Source organism: Pseudonaja textilis, chromosome 1 (assembly GCF_049901715.1).
Source record: "Pseudonaja textilis isolate UNSWEBS1 chromosome 1, rPseTex1.2, whole genome shotgun sequence".
Taxonomy (NCBI): Eukaryota; Metazoa; Chordata; class Lepidosauria; order Squamata; family Elapidae; genus Pseudonaja; species Pseudonaja textilis.
In genome coordinates this window covers 23,940,811-23,962,891 of record NC_141990.1, presented here as the reverse complement: position 1 = coordinate 23,962,891, position 22,081 = coordinate 23,940,811, and the positions used below count along the sequence as shown (strand labels likewise).

The following is a 22,081-nucleotide window of genomic DNA, read 5'->3' as shown; positions in this document are numbered from 1 at the left end:
TGAAGCTTTTAAAAAAGGATAAAGGAAGGCATGCAGTTGCCTTGAAGCAAGGAAAGGGCGGGACTGATTCCTGAGCTAATGTCTGATGTGCAGATATTTACAGGTGTCATTCAAATTAGAAAGCCAGGTTTTTCCTGTGCAAAAGAGATTAAATATGAATGCTTGAATTCCGTCTTGCTTAATTGTTCAGGCCAAAAAAGTAGGCTTGACTTAGATATTCTTATAAGAATGAAAGTGTTTTTCTCTTTGTCTGTGATCTCTATTGAAATAAATGTTGATAGGACTTCTCTTTGTAGGATTGAATGAGAACCCCAAGCCAATATTTCTCCTTCTGCTGATGGTGTGTCATCACTAATGCTAGAGCTTCTATTGTCACAGCCAATAGGTGCTTTGAAAAATCCAGTGTTTTCCTTAGAGCATTTCTAGCAAAAGTTTGCAATCTAAGTTGCTTCTCTCCTTGATTAGTTTCCAATTGATTAGATTTGTTACAGAGAGGAACTTAGGAAGGATAAATTGGTGGTAGTGGATTGTTCTCTATCTATTCCATCTCTTCTTTTATATCTCTTAATAAATCCCAAATCTGTTCTTGAGGAGGCCAGCCTACTTTTTCTCAAGGTGAGGCTACCTGCCAGGAGTGCGCTAAACAAATCTTGTCTTCTTCTCTCCACTTTTCTTCAAACTTTCTAAGAGAATTTGCTTTGTCTTTCCAGTCCCGTTTTTATTGCCTCCCCACTCTCTTTTGGGTTAGCCTGCCCCACAAATCCAAGGGACGGCCTTTGTGGAGTGGATGAGAGCAGCGAATTCCATGTTCCCAGGGAGCTTACGTTTCCTGCTGGCAAGAGGCCTGTAGAGGGGAGGGGTCTTCTTGACTGCTGCCTTGCCAAGAGCATTTGTTGGGAAGGGGCCTCCTTCAGGCTGAGTCTTTGCCAAGTGCAAACTCTGAAAGCAGAGGATCGCAAAGGGGGAGAGTGCGAGTGGCAGGTCAGAACTACCCAGCAATCCCAGAATTGTTTTGGGGTGTGCCTCCAGAATGTCTTTGTCCCCTAGAGTATTGTGTTGTGGAAAGCCAGCCCCAGGCATCCCAGTATTCAAAAAAAATGTGATAAGAAAAGGGAGGGGACTTTCAAAGGATGGTGGAGGAGAAAGGATGGGAGGCACCTTGATGGAATAAAGGATAGCTATTTGTAAATTGTGATATGTTGATGCTGTTGAGATACTTAAAGACAGGCCAAAGCTAAAGATGACCAAGGGCAGCGAGTGTATTGTATTTCAATAAGACAAAAATAAACTAATATCTAGTTTTAAAAATAAGAAAGGGTGAACAACAGTCTTTTATACACTCGAATATTTTACACATAGGAAAAATAATAAAGCAGGATCTGGGAGTTTGGTCAAGGCATTTTGCCAGTTGGCTTATTGGCTGCTTATATGTCATCTCAGCAGTGCTTGGCTTGGCTGGATTGCTCAGTCTCCAGAAACTCTAAGCTCTTGCTGCAATGTTGTCTGGCCTGATCTGAATAAAGTGAGATTCTCTATGCGGCGCTTGCTGGCCCAAAGGGGATGGACATGCCAAAGTTATGGTTATAGTGCAGCTTTATTAACTGAAGCAGTTTTTGCATTACTTTGAAAGTGAGACATCTGAAAGCAGAGTAAAATATAGTAAAATAATATTTAAAATGCAGATGTAATAATTCAAAACTCCAGCAAGCTCTTTATTTAAAACTTTAAAAAGAGGGAAGGGAACTCATCACAATCTCCAGTTAAAAGGCTAATACTGAAGTGCCATCAATTAAAAAGAAAGTGTAGCCCCCATAGCAAAGGAACAGAAAAGTATCTGATTCTGGAATGTTTAAAAATTCACATCTGGTGGACATCATTAATTTCCATCCAGATTTGATCTTGATTTCTAGATAATAAATCATAGAGTTGGAAGGAATCATTAAGTCATTACCATCCCCCTGTTTCACCTGCATCTTTTATGCAGTTTTGAATCAGCTATGTGTTTTGTTTGCTGCATTGCTTTTTCCTCCCTTTCTGCAGTCCCTCAAGTCTACTTTTCATTCTGTCCCTTACTTCCCATAGCCAAAATAGTATATTGGATGCTGTGGAACTTTGATATAAACCTGCAAGGAGGTGAGTTCGCATAAGAAAAAGATAAATGCTCTTATAGCAAGAGGTGAACAAAAGAAGCCGCAGGACAAAGGAGACAGAATGGTGCTCTTTCCTCTTCCCCTCCCCATGTTAGATCCTATTTGCCAGCTTGCACAAGCCTCAAACCTGATTTGCCTGCTGGGCTTTTCCTGAGTGCTCACCTGAATTTCTACAAGTCTTCCCAGAGGCTCCCCAGCTGGTAAAGGGAGCTGTGTTTCCTAGCTCTTCAGCTATCTAGAATGAACGTTGTCAGCCTTTTACTGACTTATACTTTATATTTTTGCATAGCAAACATTCAATTATTTTTTAGTTAAAAAAAGCTAAATAATTTTAGAAATTGTAAACTATGGAAATTGCTATCATGAACCCTAACATCAATTAACAATGAATATTTTGGTGGAAGAGGTGCATCTTTATGGATTATTTTGAATTTGGAGAATGCATTCATCATCCTGCATCACTGCAGGAAAAGATTCTCTGTGAAAGGGCGTCTCCCTATAAGGCACAGGTGTCAAACTCGATCATGTCACGTGATGTTTTTTGCCTTTGTGGAGCCGGCGTGGGTATGGCCTGCGCGTGACATATCCAGCCCATGGGCTGCCAGTTTGACAGGCCTGCCCTAAGGGTCAGATGGTTTCATGACTTACAAATAGCAATAGCACTTAGACTTATATGCGGCTTCCTAGTGCTTTACAGCCCTCTCTAAGCAGTTTTCAGAGCCAGCATATTGTCCCCAAGAGTTTGGGTCCTCATTTTACCGACCTCAGAAGGATGGAAGGCTAAGTCAACCTTGAGCTGGTCAGGATCGAACTACGGCAGAGCTAGCCTGCAAGACTGCATTTTAACCACTGCACCACCAGTCAAATCCTTTTGACTGATGCCAGAACAAAGAGAGATGATGGCATCAAAGTCAGAAAAGGTGTGACCTGGATGCTTCTATTATTCATGATTAAATAGTTTCCTCAACAGAATGGGTTCTATACTTGGTTGGTTTAGGAGGATTAATTTTGGGATGTTTCAGTGATTTATAAAGAAAATGAAAGGAAACTTAGCTTCCTTCCTTAACCTTCTTTTCAGTCCTTAGTTCCCCTCATTTTTAGCTGACATAGGCAGTGGCTATAAAAGGGATCACAATCTTTTATTTAGCAACCATTCGAAATTACAACTGTTGTAACAGCCTGTTGTGGGATGACAATTACTCTTACAGTTTCTAACCACATCATTGATTGACCTTTTCAGCCCCTTTTTTCTCTTTTCCTTCTGCCCACCTGGTGGCTTTTCAAAATGCCTACAAGGTTTTTGTTTTATAGTTTTCGTTGCCTATTTTAGTTGCTACGATCTACTTAATTGCAACCTTATTATTACTATTTTCTTTCTTTCTTTTTAAATCTATATACTACCCAACATGTTTCATCAAGTGATGGAACCCAGATTATCTTGTTTGGGCTGAGAAATTAAATAGGCCTGGACCTCTTTAGTATTTGGATAGGAGAACCTCGGGATATCACAGTTGTAGGCTAAAATATACAGTAAAAGAAAAAAAAAACCAAAACAGCAATGGCAGTCCCCTTTCATACTGTTGCCAAGGAAACAAATCATTACGATTTAAGAAGACTTTACCTTGACTTTATTGCCCAATGACTAATATTGCAAATTACCGTATTCTCATAATGTAATACAATAAAGCTTGCATTAAACTAATGAATAGAATAGAATTCTTTATTGGCCAAGTTCGATTGGACACCCAAGGAATTTGTCTTGGTGCAAATATTCTCAGTATACATAAAAGAAAAGATACATTCATCAAGAGTCAAGAATCATAAGGTACAACACTTAATGATAGTCATAGGGTACAATAAGCAATCAAATCATACTAGGAAACAGTCAATATAAATCGTAAGGATACAGCGAGAAAGTTACGGTCATACAGTCACAAGTGGGAGGGGATGAGTGATAACACTACTGTAGAATGAAAGCTCACAACCTGGAAAAATATAAAAGGAACAGGGTCAGGTTTCAACCGAAAAAGACTTGAAAACTTGTGGGACAGAGAATCTTCACTGAGGCTGGAGACAATCAAGTGGGAATGTCTTCTGGGGAAGACATTCCATAGCAGGAGCATAGCTACTGAAACAGCATCCTAGTTTTCCAGGACTTTCTAGGAAGAGGAGAGTGGAGAGGTGGAAGGACAAAGGAAAACAGTATATGTAGAAAAGAATTATCAATATCTTTCTAATTCCAAAAATATGAATCTAGCTTAGCATTCTATACCCAATAGACAAGAATGGGGATTTTTTTCTTAATTGTCTTGCATAGTTTGTTTTCCATAGTATCCTTAATTGTTCGAATATCAATTTATATTTCTGCAAGTATGAAGAAACATTATATTTTCCCTGGAATATTATGCACAGTACTTAAAGTTCACTTGTTAACACACATATAACTGGGACAGGTTCAGCATACAAAACAAGGCTGTTCTCAAAGCCCCACAACTCAGAAGGCCCTATTTCTTCCTTGCTGTGGTCATATAAACTATTCACACAGTAACATTTTTAAACTGGGTAGTAACTGAGCTTGGCTCTGTTTCATACTAGCTGGCCATCATCTTACATTATCCCAGACTTTATGCTTGAGAAACAGAAGCTGACAATCAGGCTATCGGGAAATTCATCATCAAATTTTCCATAAAAGAACCATCTTAATGTAGTTAAGTTGGTAACTGGGAGTTCTAGTTGTTTCTTCAACATGAAAGTTGGCTGGGTGACTTTGTCTAGTTCAGAGGTTGGCAATCTTAAACACTCTAAGCGCCACAAAGGTCCTAACTGGAAGTCCCCTGTTCAATTCTGGAGCCAACTGGAAGTCCAGTTTCCCCACCATAGAGCCTCCTCCTAGCACGGCGTCCTTTTTCCTCTACCTGTCCGAAAGCCCTATCAGTTGTGGAGCTGACTGGTGACAGGGAGCCACAGCAGAGGGACGAAAGAGCCACATGTGGCTCCAGAGCCGCAGGTTGCTGACCCTTGGTCTAATTGCTTAGATTCTAAAAGACAGGAGAATTATGTGCATCACATTGAGTGGTAAAAAAATAAAGATGGGATATAAATCTAATAATAAATGCAAATAAAAGTTGAACTTTCAAGAAGAAACATTTTAATGCAGCTTGCTGAGATCTTTGCTAAATGGATGTTTTGAGTATATGTGATATGAGAATCTTGGCCAAAGAGAATGGTTGTGTAGACTACAGTACTTGCAGTATTGTATTTCAGTGTTCTCTAAAACTCTGTATTACTTATTCTCTACTTCGCGCACCAATAATTGGGGAAACAGTGCCTCTGATGCTCAAAGGAGTTTAATATGCAGGTAGTTCCATATTATCTATCATGTGATACAGCCAAGAGACCCTGGGTTGGAGGTAAAGTGCTCTAAGTACATTTGATCCCAATAGAAACCATATGTTTGGCTTTTTGTAAGGCCCCATACTAATTCTAACCTCTCTTTCTGTTTATTTAGGCAAAGAGGACAAGGAAGAAAACCACTACTCCCTGAAAATGGAGGCAAGTATTGTGTGAGAATTTCATTGGTTGAGAGAGTAATGTTACTTCTATTCCCAAAGCAGCAGTTGTTTTATGGGAAAATAAGTCAGAAATTGAATTGCACATTTATACAATAGTTATAGAAATTAGCATTCTTTAAATATGTCTGCCCTTAGTGGACATAGATCATATAATGACCCCAGGAGCTCAATTTTGTAGTGTGCTGGTTCCAGTCGCCTTCTTAATTCAGTGAAGGCCAGTAAGCTGGGCTCTTCCTGTAAGACATGCTGTTTGTTGAAGGTTAAACCATTTATTTTTATTTTATTTATTTTGATTTGTCAATCGCTTACAAGATAATAGGTATAAGTATATACATAGATATGAATACATAAAATGGGCACATATAAGAAAAATAAAAGAAACAATAGGACAGGGACGGTAGGCACGTTGGTACGCTTATGCACATCCCCTACAGACCTCTTAGGAAAGGGGTGAGGTCAATAGTAGACAGTCTAAGGTTAAAGTTTTTGGGGTTTGGGGAAGAAACTACAGAGTCAGGTAGAGTATTCCAGGCATTGACCACTCTGTTGCTGAAGTCGTATTTCCTGTAATCAAGTTTGGTGCGGTTAACCTTGAGTTTGAATCTATTGTGTGCTCTTGTGTTGTTATGGTTGAAGCTGAAGTATTCACTGACAGACAAGTCATTGCAATGTATGATTTTATATACCATACTTAGATCAGATCAAAGACGGTGTAATTCAAGGTTTTCTAGGTCTAGAATTTCAAGTCTGGTGGCATAAGATATTCTACAATGAGTAGAGGAGTGGAGAACTCTTCTTGTGAAATATTTTTGGACTTTGTTAACTGTGCTAATATCAGATACATAATGTGGGTTCCAGACTGATGAGCTGTATTCAAGTATTGGTCTAGCAAATGTTTTGTATGTTCTAGTTAGTAGTGTGATATTACCAGAGAAAAAGCTACGTAGGATTAGATTAACAACTCTTAATGCCTTTTTGGCTATGTAGTTACAGTGGGCTCTAGCACTTAGATCATTAGAGATGAGTATTCCAAGGTCCTTTACAGAGTTTGGATCATCAACAAGGTCTTGACTATTCAGCTTGTATTTTATTTTCTGATTTTTTTTTGCCAATATGTAAGACAGAGCATTTATTTGTTGAGATTTGAAGTTGCCATTTGTTTGACCATTCTGATACATAGTCAAGATCTTTTTGAAGGGTAGCAGTATTGTCTGTGGTATTGAACAGCTTTACATCATCAGCGAAAAGAACGCAGTTGCTCTTAATGTGATCACAGAGGTCATTTATGTAGAGTATGAAGAGAGTTGGTCCTAGAACACTGCCTTGGGGGACACCACTATTGACAGGTACAGAATTTGATAGGACACTCCCAATTTTGACCATTTGTTGTCTGTTTGACAGGAATGCTTCTATCCAGTTATGCAGTTGTCCAGAGATACCATAAGATTTTAGTTTTAGGAGTAGTTTGTCATGTACCACTGAATCAAAGGCTTTATAGAAGTCTATGTAGATTGCGTCTATTGTTTTGCCGTGATCGAGTTGTGTAGTCCATATGTTTTTGCAGTGTAAGAGTTGCAGATTTCTGAAACCAAATTGTTTATTGGAGAGTAGGTTGTTTGTCTCTAAGTGAAGCATAATGGATTGGTTAATAATTGATTCCGTGACTTTACTTTGATGCAGTATAAGGAGATTGATCTGTAATTTTCAACTAGGGGCTCCCTTTTTGAAGATGGGTATGACCGTGGCTTGTGACCATAGTTTTGGCAAGGAGCTGGTCCTGAAAGATTTTTCAAAGATTATGCTTAGAGGTTCGACTATGGCAGTGGATAGCTTTTTTAAGAAGTAGGCACATATTCCGTCCGGTCCAATAGATAGAGATGGTTTTAGATTGCGTAGTGCTTTTTCAACATTGTCTTCTGTAAAATCGATATGTATTAGATCATTGTAGTTGTCTGTGGTTCGGCTAGGAAATACTGGGCATGATCCATTGCTGTTTACAAATACTGAGCCAAAGAATGTGTTAAAGATGTTAGCTTTAATGGTGTCGTTGTTGCAGTCTTTACCATTAGGTCCCATCAGGGGTGGGATGGACCTTGAATCTTTTAGTTTGTTGTGCTCCAGGTCATTGCTTTTGTTTTAGGAGGATATAAATATAAAACATAAAGATGGCCAAATGGGCAGGGTTCAGGATATTCTTCACAGTTGCTCATTTTTATAGGCATCCTCACTCCTGAGTTTGTGCTGTGCAACAGTGAAACAAGAATAGTTTTGAATCCTGTCAGTATCCAAGGATAGATAAACATGAAAGCCTCACCCTTCCTTTGACAAATATAATGCATTTGCAATACTCCCAGTATGTTCTCTTTGATTTTGAAAGAGAAGGGATGCAGGCAGCTGCTGAGAACAATTTATGTTTCTTTCTATGTTCACCCATTTTCTGGGTTTGCACAGCAAATTGGACAGAGCCCTTGCAAACTGAGAAAGAGCCCTGCTGAGGCCTCTTTTCATCAAGCAATGTCATGACATGTGCAAAAGTCCATCAGCGTTGGGTGGCTAGAACACATTTATAAACAAACAAACTCTATGTTTGTCAAGTATTAATAGATCTGTATATTCTGAAACTTTTGTTTTAAGACAGTTGTTTTTTCCCCCAAAATTGATAGGTTGCGGGGGGGGAAAGCACATGGAACAAGCAATTCTTTGCTGCTCTGTTGTTATTTTATTCTGTTCATTTTGTGTTATTGTGCATATACGAAGAAAAGAGTAGATTTGTAGTGAATACAGCCTGGAACAAATTTGAGTGCGTTTCAGAACTTTTCATAAAGTTTAGCTACCTGAAAAGCTAAATCTGAAAAAAAAACACATCTAGAAGTGCTCTTATATTAAGCAAATGGGCTAGACATGTACAGTATGATAAGCCACCCCACAATTAATCACATTTAACCAAATATACTGTATAAACACAACCAGTTGCCTGCCTACTATATGAACAATGTCTGTTCATTTAGTTTAGAAGAAATCATGAATCTGGACTTTGGAAAATGGCACTGCAAACATAAATGGACTTAAGATCTGCTATGGTAAAACATGTCATATCACTTATGGCCTAGGGCACCAAAACAAAGTAAGATCCGCCTCTTTTCCCCTCTTGCTCTGCTACTTGATAAGCAACTGGCCAGACCTATCATTCTCTAGAGTGCCTCCTCTAATAGCCCTATAAGAATCTGCATCCCTAAAAAAATTAGCATACAGGTAATCCTTGATTTTTGATTGGTTGCTTAGTAATTGATGCTAAGCTGGACACCCAAAAAGCTACTCACAACCCAGATTCGAAGTTACAACGTCTGTCTTTCCCACAGCATTTTGGGTGTTTGGAAATTGGCCAGCATTTACAACTATTTGTAGCACTCTGTGATCACTTCACCACAATTTAGAATATTTTTTGCCAGAAACATTGTTCACTTCCAGTTTCCAACAAACACTGCCCCACCGAAAACAATATCCCACTTAACATGCGCCACAGAAAATATTGTAAAATTGGGTCTGGTCTTGTGGTGACCTTCTTTACAACTGTGTTGACTTATGACTGAAATTGTGGGCTCAATGATGGTTATAAGTCAAGGACTACCTCTGTATGTATTCATTGGCTGTATTCACAAGCTTCAGATTTATAGAAAAGAATGACCGCAAAAGTAACCACAATCACAGATTCAGTCATGTAATATATTTAACCTGGTTACTGAATTAATCCATTTTCTGGGTATAGACAATCTTTTAGAGCTTGGACTAGAGGTGGTATTCATCAGGTTCTGACCAGTTCTGGAGAACCGGTAGCAGAAATTCGGAGAACCAACAAATCCCACCTCTGACTGGAGATTTTACAGTATCCTTCCCCTGCCATGCCCACCAAGCCATGCCCACAGAACTGGTAGTAAAAAAAATTGAATCCCACCACTGGCTTGAACACCAACAAAACCTCATCTTGCACAAAAGCAGTGATTACATTTTTAACAGATCTAGTTGAGGCTCTTGTGTTCATTCATTCAGTACTTTCACCACATAAATAATCAATAATCAGATAGTCTCCAACTTGCAACCACAATTGGGATCAGAATTTCTATTGCTAAGCAAGGCAGTGAAGTTAGTTGCACCTAATTTACCACCTTTTTTGCCACAGTTTTTAAATGAATCAGGCAGTCATTAAGTGAATCCAGCTCCCACCATTGACTTTGCTTGTTGGAAGCCAGCTGGAAAGGTTACAAATGGCAATTATATTATCCCAGGTAATTATATTGCCAGTTGCCAAGTGCCTGAATATTGACTATGGAGATGCTGCAGTGGTCGTAAGTGAAGGGCCAATTGTAAATCATTTTTTTCAGTGCCATTGTAACTTTGAACCCTCACTGAATGAATTATTGTAATTCGAGGACTACTTGTAATCAATTCTTCAACAAAATCAAACTAACCTTGAAAATCTGTTCCTGAAAATGGTAGAAAAGTGTTATTGTGAAGTGTCTGCTCCAGACAGGCCAGTAAAAAGGTGCTTCTGTAGAGCCATTTCTCTCAGTTCTTTAGAGAACTTGGAATTTTCAGACTAAAACATGATTTGTTCACATGCTCCGTTTGCTTTTTCTTCTGCTGAAATACCCATCTTTTGGGTGCCCACTTAAGGAGCTTACTAAGGTTGTTCCTGTATTTATTCAGAAATGTCAGACAGAAGAAGGCTGTATGAGGTTATAAGACTAAATGAGTTACAAATGTAGTCTTCCATTCAATGCTCTGAGGTAACACTGAAATTATCACTCACATTTGAAATTTGAAGAGTCTAAGAAAGTGATTGTCTAAAATGTTTGCATTTATATAAAACACACTAAATACTAAACCAGGATTAGTAAAGCATAGGTGTTGTGTTCATGTAACACTATGTGATTAAACAACAGTTTGGTTCAGCAACATAACACAATACTTCTATTTTACATCTCACAGAGCCACATATTAACCCAACCCATTTAAAATTACTCTAGTGCATTGTGTAAACACAATCAAAAATAGATAAGACTTAAAACTGGTGGCTTGTTTGCTGTCCTTGATGGAGACCATTACCATAGCTACTGTTCGTTATATAGAATGAATGCAGTTAAGACTTGATTTATTTCTATCCTTGGATCGCATACTCTGAATTGGAAATCAAGAAGCATAAAATGAATTATTGTATGGGGATCTTAGCTTGTCATTTTGGCTTTGTAACATTAATTATTGGTTCTTTGGACTGTTTAGAGAAGTTTGGCACCTGTAAACAATACTAGGTCATATTAGTATATAAAACAAGACTTTCTTCAGATGATCATTCCTCATAGCCAGTGGAAGCAAAATAGCAGGTGCAGCTTTCTTAATTACCCCAAAATATTTTTTTCCCTACACGTGTGTCCATGCTAGCCTTGAAGTAGCCATTCTTTATCTATCCTTCCTTCTCCTAGGGATCTCGTGGCCGTCTGCGTGGAGGACTGGGTTGTGAGTCCATCCTTCGCCCAAGGCCAGTGCAGCGTCTGACCTTCCAAGCTGGAGATCCCTACTACATCAGCAAGAGGAAGCGGGATGAGTGGCTGGCCAGGTGGAAGCGGGAGGTAAGGAGGCGCATCGGTATAAATGTCCTTAGCTATGAAGGAAAACCTCCAAATGCCAATTAGATCTTGACTTTTCCTTAGCATCACCTTCTGAGAAGTTACTTCTGTTTCATGCTTTTGGATTTTATTTTTTTGTAATGTTAAAATACACAATTATTAGGAGAGTTAGATCTACATAAGGACTTGGTGTTAACCTATGGACAATTTGAGAATGCCAAGGTTCTTTTCTGAACAGTTCCAGGGAAGATAAAAAAAACCTTTATAACAAATGGATATTAACTGGGTGAGACAGGATTATACATCAACCTTCACAAACTTAAGACTTGTAGACAATTGCTTCCTCATTGTGTGGCTTGATGAATGAAATGGCTGGGTCAACTGAATGAGATAAGAAGATGACAGAGTAAACCATCCTCTTCCCTTGATAGGGAATTTCCAAGTTTGTATGAAAAAACATTTTCTTCCTCATATTACAGCTTATTTATTTCTGTGGGGGAAGCTTTGGTGGTGGTTTAAAGGAGACCAACCTATGGAGCAACAATGTAGTGGAATGCAACAATAATATGATTCTATACATATAGTACAGTGAAGGGTTGTGTTTGAGGCATAGGAAAACAGCTAGAATTGTGAGTGACTTCCCTCAGATTTGGACAATAAAGTGGGAAGCCATTTTGTACAATAAGGCTTGCTCTGGGGTAGAGATTCTCTTAAGCATTTTCTGAAAAGATACTTGGAATGTGAGATATTATTAGAGGTGTCATTTATAAAGAACTGGTAGTGTGTGTGTGGCTCCCAAGGATGTAGGGACAGGGCTAAGTTGGCTAAAGAGGGAAAAGTGTGAGGAGGGTCCCAGTATCTGCCTAACATTAGTTTTACAAAATATAGTAATTATTCTACAGTGTAATGGGACACTTTAATATGCCACATGGGAGCACAGAAGCTTCTGGAGAAATCTGGCATAGAGGCAGAACTCTGATCCCTATTCTTTTCAGGTAGCTTGCTGTAAATGAGAATAATTATTGTAGAATAGATGATCAGGTAGATTTGTGGGTGGGTGGGCTTTGATGATGTAACGTGATAGGCTGGGTGGCTTGGTGGAAATTTCTTCCAGTCTTTTTCTTACTGGAAGCCAACTGTCCTTATCTACTCTACAATTTATCCTGGTGAGACCCTCTTTTCATGTACTGCCATTGTGCAGAGTCTCTGTTCCTCTTCCATATTTGTTTGTGGTCCTGACCTAATAGCAATAGAATTTAGACTTATATACCGCTTCACAGAGCTTTACAGGCCTCTTTAAGTGGGTTACAGAGTCAGCATATTGCCTGCAACAATATGGGGTCCTCATTTTACCCACCTTGGTAGGATGGAAGTCTGAGTCAACCTTGAACCTGATGAGACTTGAACTGCTGGCAATCAGCAGTCAGCAAGGAGTAGCCTGCAGTACTTCATTCTAACCACTGTGCCATCACAGCTTATATCTAAGCCAACCATGTATCTACCTGAAATAAATATTTAGGCCAAACTGGCCCAGCTTCTCCTGCAATTGTCAGAAATGATATAATTAAAGCTAGACCCCCTTGGATGTTACCTAGTAGAAAACTGGGCTAAGTTGGGGCCTTGTAAACAAAAGAGGGTAAGCAGGCTTGTCTGTAATTCAATTTTCTGATGCATGTTGTCCCAGTTTTGCTGCCTTCTGCCTAATTTTAAATTTTAGCTTGGATTTCATTGAGCTTAATTTAATTGTATTTTTTATGTATGTCTGTGTGCGTCTTCTCCTGACAACTGCTTGAATAAATCCATGCAGTTTTCTGGTCAAGATTTTTGGAAACAGCTTGCCATTTCCTTCTTCCTAAGGTTAAGACAGAGTGACTGACCCAAAGTCACCCAGCTGACATCCTGCCTCAGGTGGGACTAGAACTCACAGGTTCCCAATTTCTAGTTTGGTTCCTTAATCACTAGTCCAAACTTGCTGTCCATTGTACATATAAACAGTTCAAAATGGGCTAAAATGAAATGTCATAGATTCCTGAATTTTATTAGCAATTTGTGTTCAAGAAAGGGTAGTGAGGGGTATTTTTAGGCAGCATCCGTAGGTTCCAGTTTGGGCTCTAAATTGGGGGTACAATCTTCTCTCTCAGTTTTGTCCATTTCCCTCAGTTGTTATTTGCTCCTACTTTTCTTTGGATGCTTGTGTCAAAATTATGAGAAATATAACAACACTAAATCCTATGCTTTTTAAAGAAAATCACAACTTAATTTAAATCAATTCGATAGATTCCAGGTTTCATCATTGTCAGGTTGGAACAGATGGATTTCCAAAATATGCTAGGCTTTTATTGTTAGTTTTTTAGTTAGAATCGGATTGGAAGCCTCCTCCTGAAGTGCTGTTAACATTCTTATTTTTCACCCATTTGCTTGCCAGATCTTATCTTATGCTACTGATAAGATCCTTTTCTCAGCTGATCCCCTCGTAGTTGTATAGAAAGTAATATTCTGATGCCATGTAACCTCATTCTTCTCTAAAACTGCTACAGCTTATTTCTCGAGAGTTGTTTGCAAGAGAGACAAATATCTTTTAAAAAGAGCTTCGCGATCTTCTTAGGAAGGGGCTCCAGAAGGAAGTACGCTCATCAGCATGGAGAACGTTCAGAAGGCGAGAAGATCTGTAGTTTACCAAAATAGCCACTTGTGAATTAGACAGTTATCTGTAATTCCTTATCAAATACTGAAAAAAACTTTCACTATGTGATTTCTGATTATGGTGGATGTGTGGAGACTGGTTTCTCAAGTACAGATTGGAATTGTGGTACCTGCCTTATTTTGAGCAAAACCAGTAGTCCAGCTAGTTAAACTTTGCTTTGGCAGCAGCCCTCCAATATCACAAGAAAGGAGTAGTCTTTCTCAGCATCCTTTCATCTGGAGAGTTCAGCTAATAAAGCAGATGGTTATTACTGAGAGACAAACTAGAGAATGTGTGAAATGTTTGAATCCATATTATGTATGTATCTGTATCTCAATTTTAGTCACTTTTATTCTTGCTGCAGAGGTAGAATGATGGCAAGGGCCATGACATATGGTCTACTTCGTCAAAGAGTCCTCCAATTCTTTTTTCAGAATAAAAAATTTTTCAGAAACATGCTGACTGAGGAGAAATGAACTTGAGCCTTCATAATGAATGAGCACATTACTAATTTATGGGACTCGGTTATTTAGCATTCCAAGGGATTCTGGTATGCTGGGAAGCCGTGGTTTCTTATCTCTCCGCTCTATGTGTTTGCATGTGTTTTGTTAAACTCTTGGTTTCACTGTAACACTTCATGGAGGCAGTAACCTGAAAACCTTTCCATCACTTGTAAAACTTAACATAAAACTAGTTAAGTGGATAGTTTTTCTATGCAGCCAGCAGAAGTCACATGATATAAAAACATTGAGTTGCTATAAACCAGTAGGGAAGCTTCTTCTTATCCTGTTGGTGTCCCCAACTGAATTATTAGTGGTTATGCAGGTGGGTCAAAATTAGATGATACATCGGGATGAAGACAAAATGCTCTTCAAATCTAAGCCGCATTTTGAAAAGCTCTCACTAAACTAACTGTTTTGCATCTTTCATAATAGCATGTGCTATTTGGATATTTCTTTTCACGGGCTGATCCAGATTCTTGTCCTTCAAGGGCTTCCTGAGTTTTTTCATCTATGAAAACTTAGTCCCACAGATTAAAATATTGAGCCTTGAGAGTCATTTTTAGCTAAATGCTAATATCCAGACATATTTTTTCTTTACTTTTGCTTATCTATCTTCCTTTCTACCACTTGTGGATCAGTTCCAGAAAGTACCACTAGCTACAGTTTATGCAAAATCATAACTTAGTTTATTTAGACTAAATTTAGAGCTTCATACTAGAAATAACAATCTTGCTGGGCATTATAACCCCCAGGCAACATATTTGCAAATTCTTTGATTTATTTACCAGGCTGTTTGCTTTCTGAACTTGCTTCAATGATGTGCTTGACTCTTATTCACCATACTCTAGCAGCAAATTTCCCATTTGGTTTTATTTATTTATTGGATTGGATTTTTATCCCATCTTTATTACTTTATAAGTAACTCAAGATGGGGAACATTCCTAATACTCTTCCTAGTTCCCCACAAGCACAACCCTGTGAGGTGGGTTGGGCTGAGAGGATGTGACTGGCCCAAAGTCACCCAGCCAACTATCATCTTAAACTGTGACTAGAACACAATCTTCTGTTTCTAGGATAGCATCTTAACTACTACACCAAACTGGATTTTTTTTCTGATCTAGTGTGCTCCCAAGTTTGTTTGTATATTATACAGGCATATATTTTATACCTATATAGATACATAAAACACACACGCACACAGTCAAACACTTAATGTATATGATAACTGGTTATTCTACTTCATGGAGATTGTTTATACAATGTCCACAGGCTTTGGGGTATATAAATGTTTCTGTTGCATTTTGAATATATGTTCTCCTCACAATTCTGCTAAAATTACTCTCCTTCATTCTTACATACTGCAATAAAATTTAAGGGGAAAAAAATAAAAAGAAGCATGAGAGGTGAGGAGAGAGAAGAGGGTTAATCTTTTCCTGCACTGCTCAGATAATGGGCAGGGAATAGCTGAGCAGTGGAGACAGAACAAATTTCAGCTAAAGTTATAGGCCCCCTCCCCAAATTCTCCCCCACTGATTACTTTTCCCTGCCATTCTGTTGAGTGATGTGGAGGGGAAAAGGAAGAGAATGGATATTTTTCCTAAGCTTAAAAGCTATGGGAAGCAGTGCAAAAAAGGGGCTAACTTCCACCACCAATCATAACCCCAGTGCCAGATTTTTAGAATGAATGAGCAACAGAAAAATAAAATTGCTGCAGGTACTCTTTTTCCATTACTTATTTGATCAGAGGAAGGAAACCACAGTCCTCACCCCAAGGCTTTCAGGGGAAAACCGAACAGTTGGAAAGCAGATCCTCATATTTGTGTGCTGGATTAAAAGGATGGGTGGGGAAGAGAGAATATAGCAAAGTATAGGACCTATGAGCAAAAGTTTCCCTCCTCAAAAAAACTAAAAATGAATTTTATGATGATTGCATGCATCGACTGCAGAATGTGCCTCTTCTTCAAATAATGTACACAGTACATTTGAGAAATGTACATTCCCCAAGCTTGTTGGATATTGGAGCCACCTTGAACTGCGAGATGGTGGCATACAAATTTAATAAATAAATAGCAATAGCACTTAACACGGAGATTTATATACCACTTCATAGTGCTTTACAGCCCTCTCTAAGTAGCTTAAAAAGTCAGCATATTGCCCCCAACAATTTGGGTCCTCATTTTACCGACCTCGGAAGGATGGAAGGCTGAGTCAACCTTGAGCTGGTTAGGATTGAACTGCTGGCAGTCAGCAGAATTAGCCTGCAATACTGCATTCTAACTACTGCACCACCGAGTCTTATAAATAAATAAATACCATAAATAAATATTCTGACAACATTTTGCATTCATAGAAAAGTGTGTATAATGTACCAGAACTTTATATGTTTTTTTTTCTTTCTGGAATGATCTTAATGTATATTTTCCATGAGAAGTGATGAATGTGTGGGTTGACCAGTTGTTTAACTCAATATTAACTCAAAGAAAGCACACTATTGGATCATGCAGCCTAAAGTGCATAGGTTGATAGCATGTTAAAAAGCCTACTTATGAAAGGATTGGGGGAGGAACTTCCTAGAAATCATTGCATATGGAATCCACAAAGGATACTTAGTAGAGGATGGGTAAGGCCCATCACGGATAAAAATTGCGCTTCAATTATTGTTCTGAGACGTGCATCACAGGTAGCACGAAATACTTGTTCCTCTGTATCCATTTTTTCTCATTTCTTTTTTATTCTTAATGTGCTTCTACCCTTCCAGAGATCCATTTGTTTTATTTTTAATAGTGTGCAATTCAGTTCTATTCAAGGCTGTTGTTCAATATCAATTTAACTAGCCTTTGTTGGCAAGCCTTTGAAGAATATCTTTGATTTAAAGGAGCAGTCAGCGAAAGTGACTCTCCTCCAGAAGATGTTGCTCTGCTCCAAAATAATTGTCTTGCCACAGGGCACATTGAGATGGAAGTGCATTCTTAGACTAACAGTAATTTGAGCTGAAGCTCTTGGCTCATAAACCATGAATAACTGTCACATCATCAGTCCTTAAACAAGACTGCAGGATAAATTCAAGCTGCTTTCTGACCTAATGGCCTGGTCTTCTGAGATCATCTCAGTCACATAGCCAGAGCAAAATGCGGAACTGCTTCCATTGAGAGGGCAATAGTTAGACTTAGAGATCTTGCATACTTATTTGGGTTGAGTTTAGGACAGATCAGCAAGGCGCCATCATCCTGTTACCCTCATTCTATCTTTTCCTCATAATTCTTCTATGTTTTCTTGAATTTTAGAAAAGCTTGCGTTCTTTCAATTCAATGCAAATGGAACGTAATCTTTGTAGGTGTGTTTTAGTCTACTCATTTGTCTTTCTTATTGTTAAGGGGATTTGGTACAGGCAAATTAGAAAAATCCAGCCTAGCATATTCATTATAACCCTTTAAAAGATGTGCTACTTGATGGCCCTATTCTTTTAATTATTCTTTTAATTATTTGCTGGCTACTTTTTTTCTGAATGAGAGCATTAGTACAATAGCACTGTAATTCTATAATGTTCAGTTCCAAAAAAATCCAGAAATCCCTTTTAATCATAGTAAAAAAGGCAGTATCTAAAAAGTTCGTTTTAAAAATTAGCATTATTGCATGAATATATTAGCACACTATTAATGATGAAATACAAACATTATAGATGTAATACTGCAGTTTAGTGTTACCTTTTCTTTAGAGAAAAGTTGAGGAGATATAGGACATAGCAACATAATGTATGTTAACATTTGTATTATGGTGTTAATAGTTCTGTAACATGACTATACAAATTCAGGTTTTTTTAATTGTTGAAAAAAAGGAAGTGATGGGAGAGTTGGTATTTTTTAAAAGTTATTATAACAGTGTTACTATCTACAGTATAGCTTTTTTTCTTTAAAAAAAATCAGATTAGAAAATGTTTCAGCAATGATTAAAAGCACAATAGTTATGTGCTATTCTTCAAACAGCTCCACCCAGTGCAAACACCTCACATCTATTGTGATGGAGAAACATAGTATGCATCTGAAGAGCCCTGGGTGAATCCTATTATAATCCTGTCACTCATCATCTGGAAGCAAAGGAGATGGATTAGGGTTTTCTTCTCAAGCAGAACAAGTGGCACCATAAAGCTTTGCCTTTTGGTAGCCCACCAACAGATTTGCCCTGTTGCACCTGGGGCAGGTGGCGGATGGCGTCTGAGGTGCTGATTGCTGTGGTTCTGTGTGCTAACTCCCTCCTCTCCTTTACCTTTCTCCCACAGACTGATAACCCAGCGGCAGCTCAGCTTGACAAGGTTCGTGGCACACCTTTGGGGTTTTGGGGGGAGGCGGCTTGTCTCTCATGTGGCCTTCATACCAGGCTTGTGTGCTAAGCGTGTGGATGTGCACACGCGGACATGCATTCACATCCTCCCATGCGTGTGCCCGCTGCCATAGAGTTGTATTTGCTCATGCACACCTCCAGACATGCTTTGCTTCTGTACAATGTGGTTTTGAAACTGTTGCTGCTGGACTGTTAAATATGTATGATCCTTTTTCTAGGATAGCATTCTCCGTTGCCCAACTCTTGTTCTCCCTTCCTTTTCTCTACTCTCTCTTCTCTGCCCTCCTCCTTTCTCTCTTTCATGCACTCAGAGCCAACTTTGAGGTTTGTGTTTAAAATATTCAAATGTTCATTGGATGCCCAGGATGCTCTTATATCATCAAACCTAGGATAGAAAACTCATACTCGGGGAACATTCATGTTTAGCAAGACTTTTTTACTTGTAAGTGTCAGCCGCAGGCGGAAATAGGATTAAATGTACGTTGATTGGTTGTGCTCACATAATATCTTAACTATCAGTTTTCTGGGTTCACATAAAAATGAAATTGTTGAATAGGCTGACTTCAAACAATATATTAGCACACACCAAAACACATCAAGATTAATATTAATACGCTCTGACAGCTCTGTACATAGATTAGATATTCAAATAACCTGGTTAAGAGTGTCAACCAGATTGTAACAAATTTTTAAACTGCCTTTTGGTGATCATTAATGCTAAATAGATTAAAAATTCTGCACTAGGATAACATATGTAATTCCTTCTGCAAATTGGGAAGGACAGAAACCAACAGGGACCTTTCTGATAGCTAGAAATGAACTAATGTCTGATTTTTATGAATATACTAGGCCACATCCACCTGCTTCCCTGAATAATAGAGGACTGGAAGTTTTCTTTTAAGCTAACCCGACATATTTCTGACATTACACACATTTACACACATTTTAAGTAGCTAAAATGAAGTTGAGTAATTCATGATTTATCATGTTAGCCATTGCCTAGGGGTACTGTATAGTCCAGGCCCTTACATTAAACTTTACTATAATTTATTTGTTTAGGGATAGCTTGTTAGGTGAACATTTTTCTGAATTAGGCTTAGTGCATTGTGTGAGCCCAGTTACAGCCTGTTTTTCTTCTTCCAATAGTTGTTTGTGGGAGTAATAGCCTCGACTGGATGTATTGTTGCTATCATCAACTAAAGGCAGAATGGTTCTTCCCCTGCCAAATAGTCTCTAGGCCTGTGTGGAATTTCTGAAAGGGTACCACAGCCTCCCAAATTCATGGTGCTATGCCAGTTTGAAGGAATTAGGGTTTGAAAGATGACTTTTTCTTCCTATCTGCATCCAAAAGCGCTTTGTGGTTTCTCCTTTAACAATAAAAGGCACCAGCAATGTAACTTTATAATGCTTAATTTATGTAACTATGATAGCTTACTATCAGGGGTGGGATTCAAATTTCTTAACAATCGGTTCTGTAATTTGTGGGTGTGGCTTAGTGGTCACGTGACTGGGTGGGTGTGGCTTGCTGGATGGGTGTGGTTTGGTAGTCACGTGACTGGCTGGTGTGGCTTATGTGTAAATATTGTAATATTTATGTAAATATTGATTTTTTAATAAAAAAGAGCAACTTTTACCTAAAATCAGGCAAAGCTGGCAGGCAGATTGAGTTGCTTCCAGAATCACAGATTCACCCAGAGATCTACCTTTCTGCAATCTATAGCCTGAATCTGTCCCATAAAATTTGCTTGCAAGAAACTCACAAAATTAACTAGTACACACCATGTATTGAATGTTTTATTTAAAAAAGAGGAACTTTTGCCCAAAATCAGGCAAAGAAGGCAGGCAGATTGAGTTGCACCCAGAATCACAGATTCATTCAGAGATCTACCATTCTGCAATCTATTGCCTGCATTGAAAAATAGAAGTCCTAAAGGTTCAGCTCTGCTTTTAGATTAGCTAGAAAGCAAGAAATTCAACTATTTCCCGCTTTCTAGCTAAGCTAAATATCTCAGTGATAGTTGGAACAGCTGAGGGTGGGGGAAAAAAAAAAGAAAAATAGCAACTTACCCAAAACTAGGCGAAGGCACAAGGCAGGCAAGTTGGATGGCATGCATGCCAGGTAAGGAGTGAGTGGGCAGGGAGGGGAGGGGCCAGCCAGTGGCGCGATTTGCCGGTTCTCAGTACTGCGCAGAATCATAACAACCGGTTCTATAGAACCGGTCCCACCAGGTAGAATCCCATCGCTGCTTAATAGCGTCTCATGTTCTTGCTACATGGAAGGTGTGAAAAAGCATATTCTTCGCATGTACATGCTCCAGGTTCAATTCCTAACATAAACAGTTGAAACAGAACCCAGAAAAACCACAACCAGGGAAAGCACTCTTTCTCTAAAATTTCTCTAGTCAGAATAGATAACACTAAGATAGATGAGCTACACATTGCTTTCAGTTTCATAATTATGAACCTCAAATGAGAGCTTTCAAAATTCATAATTATGGGTCAGGAAGTTATAAAATTCTAGACGGAATTCCAGTTGGTTTTTCTGACAGTTTCAAGGAAATTTTTGATTCCAAATCTGCCAATCCCATCAAAGTCCTAACTGTGAATAATTCCTTCCATTTGCCACCTTCTACTTGCTAGAGCAGGTAAGCACTGTGGTTTTCTTTGGGGCTTGGTGCTAGGAAATGGCAGTTATAGGCAAGAGTAATGGGGAAAGCCCCTCAGTAGTAGGTCCTCTTAATATTCTACACTCTAACCTTATTTTAACATGACAGTGTGATTGCCAGGTTCATGTAATATGCTTGGGCAATGGATAGGCTTGTATAAGTGAGCTGAGCTATAAACTACACAAACGTGTTTTAGCTTGGTCAAGTATTATATATTACATGAATGCATCGGTGACTCTAACGAGAAAATAGGATAGAGACCATTGTTTTGCGGTAGAACTGGCAAGAAATCCTTTGCTACTATAGCATCCAATATTTCTGGGTGAGGGTGGATGGAATAATGACCATTCCATCTTAGTTCCCTTATTAACCTTCAATAGCTTACTATGACCAATTTGCATGGTACATTGAAGATAAAATTGCTTGTGTTCATTCCAGTGTGAATTCCAGGTTGACTGTTCAGTCAATTGGTGTAGCTGAAATGTCTTGCTCTTCCAGTTTACAAAGGGATTATTTTCTGTTCCAGCAAAGGTAGCAGAGAATCTTGC

The 22,081-nt window shown here is 38.7% G+C and overlaps 1 protein-coding gene across 8 annotated transcripts in view; it reads left to right on the top strand.

Moving 5' to 3' along the window:
* The window catches only part of DNMT3A (DNA methyltransferase 3 alpha), a 124,530-nt gene that overhangs the window by 55,900 nt on the left and 46,549 nt on the right, over positions 1-22,081 (top strand). For 7 of the 8 annotated variants that reach the window (XM_087929038.1, XM_087929022.1, XM_087929029.1 and 4 more), the window contains exons 5-7: positions 5,659-5,702; positions 11,200-11,346; positions 18,806-18,838. In XM_087929038.1, the coding sequence (XP_087785164.1) occupies positions 5,659-5,702; positions 11,200-11,346; positions 18,806-18,838 (224 nt within the window). The remainder of the gene's footprint in view (positions 1-5,658; positions 5,703-11,199; positions 11,347-18,805; positions 18,839-22,081) is intronic. The other variant, XM_087929041.1, reaches the window with a different exon arrangement.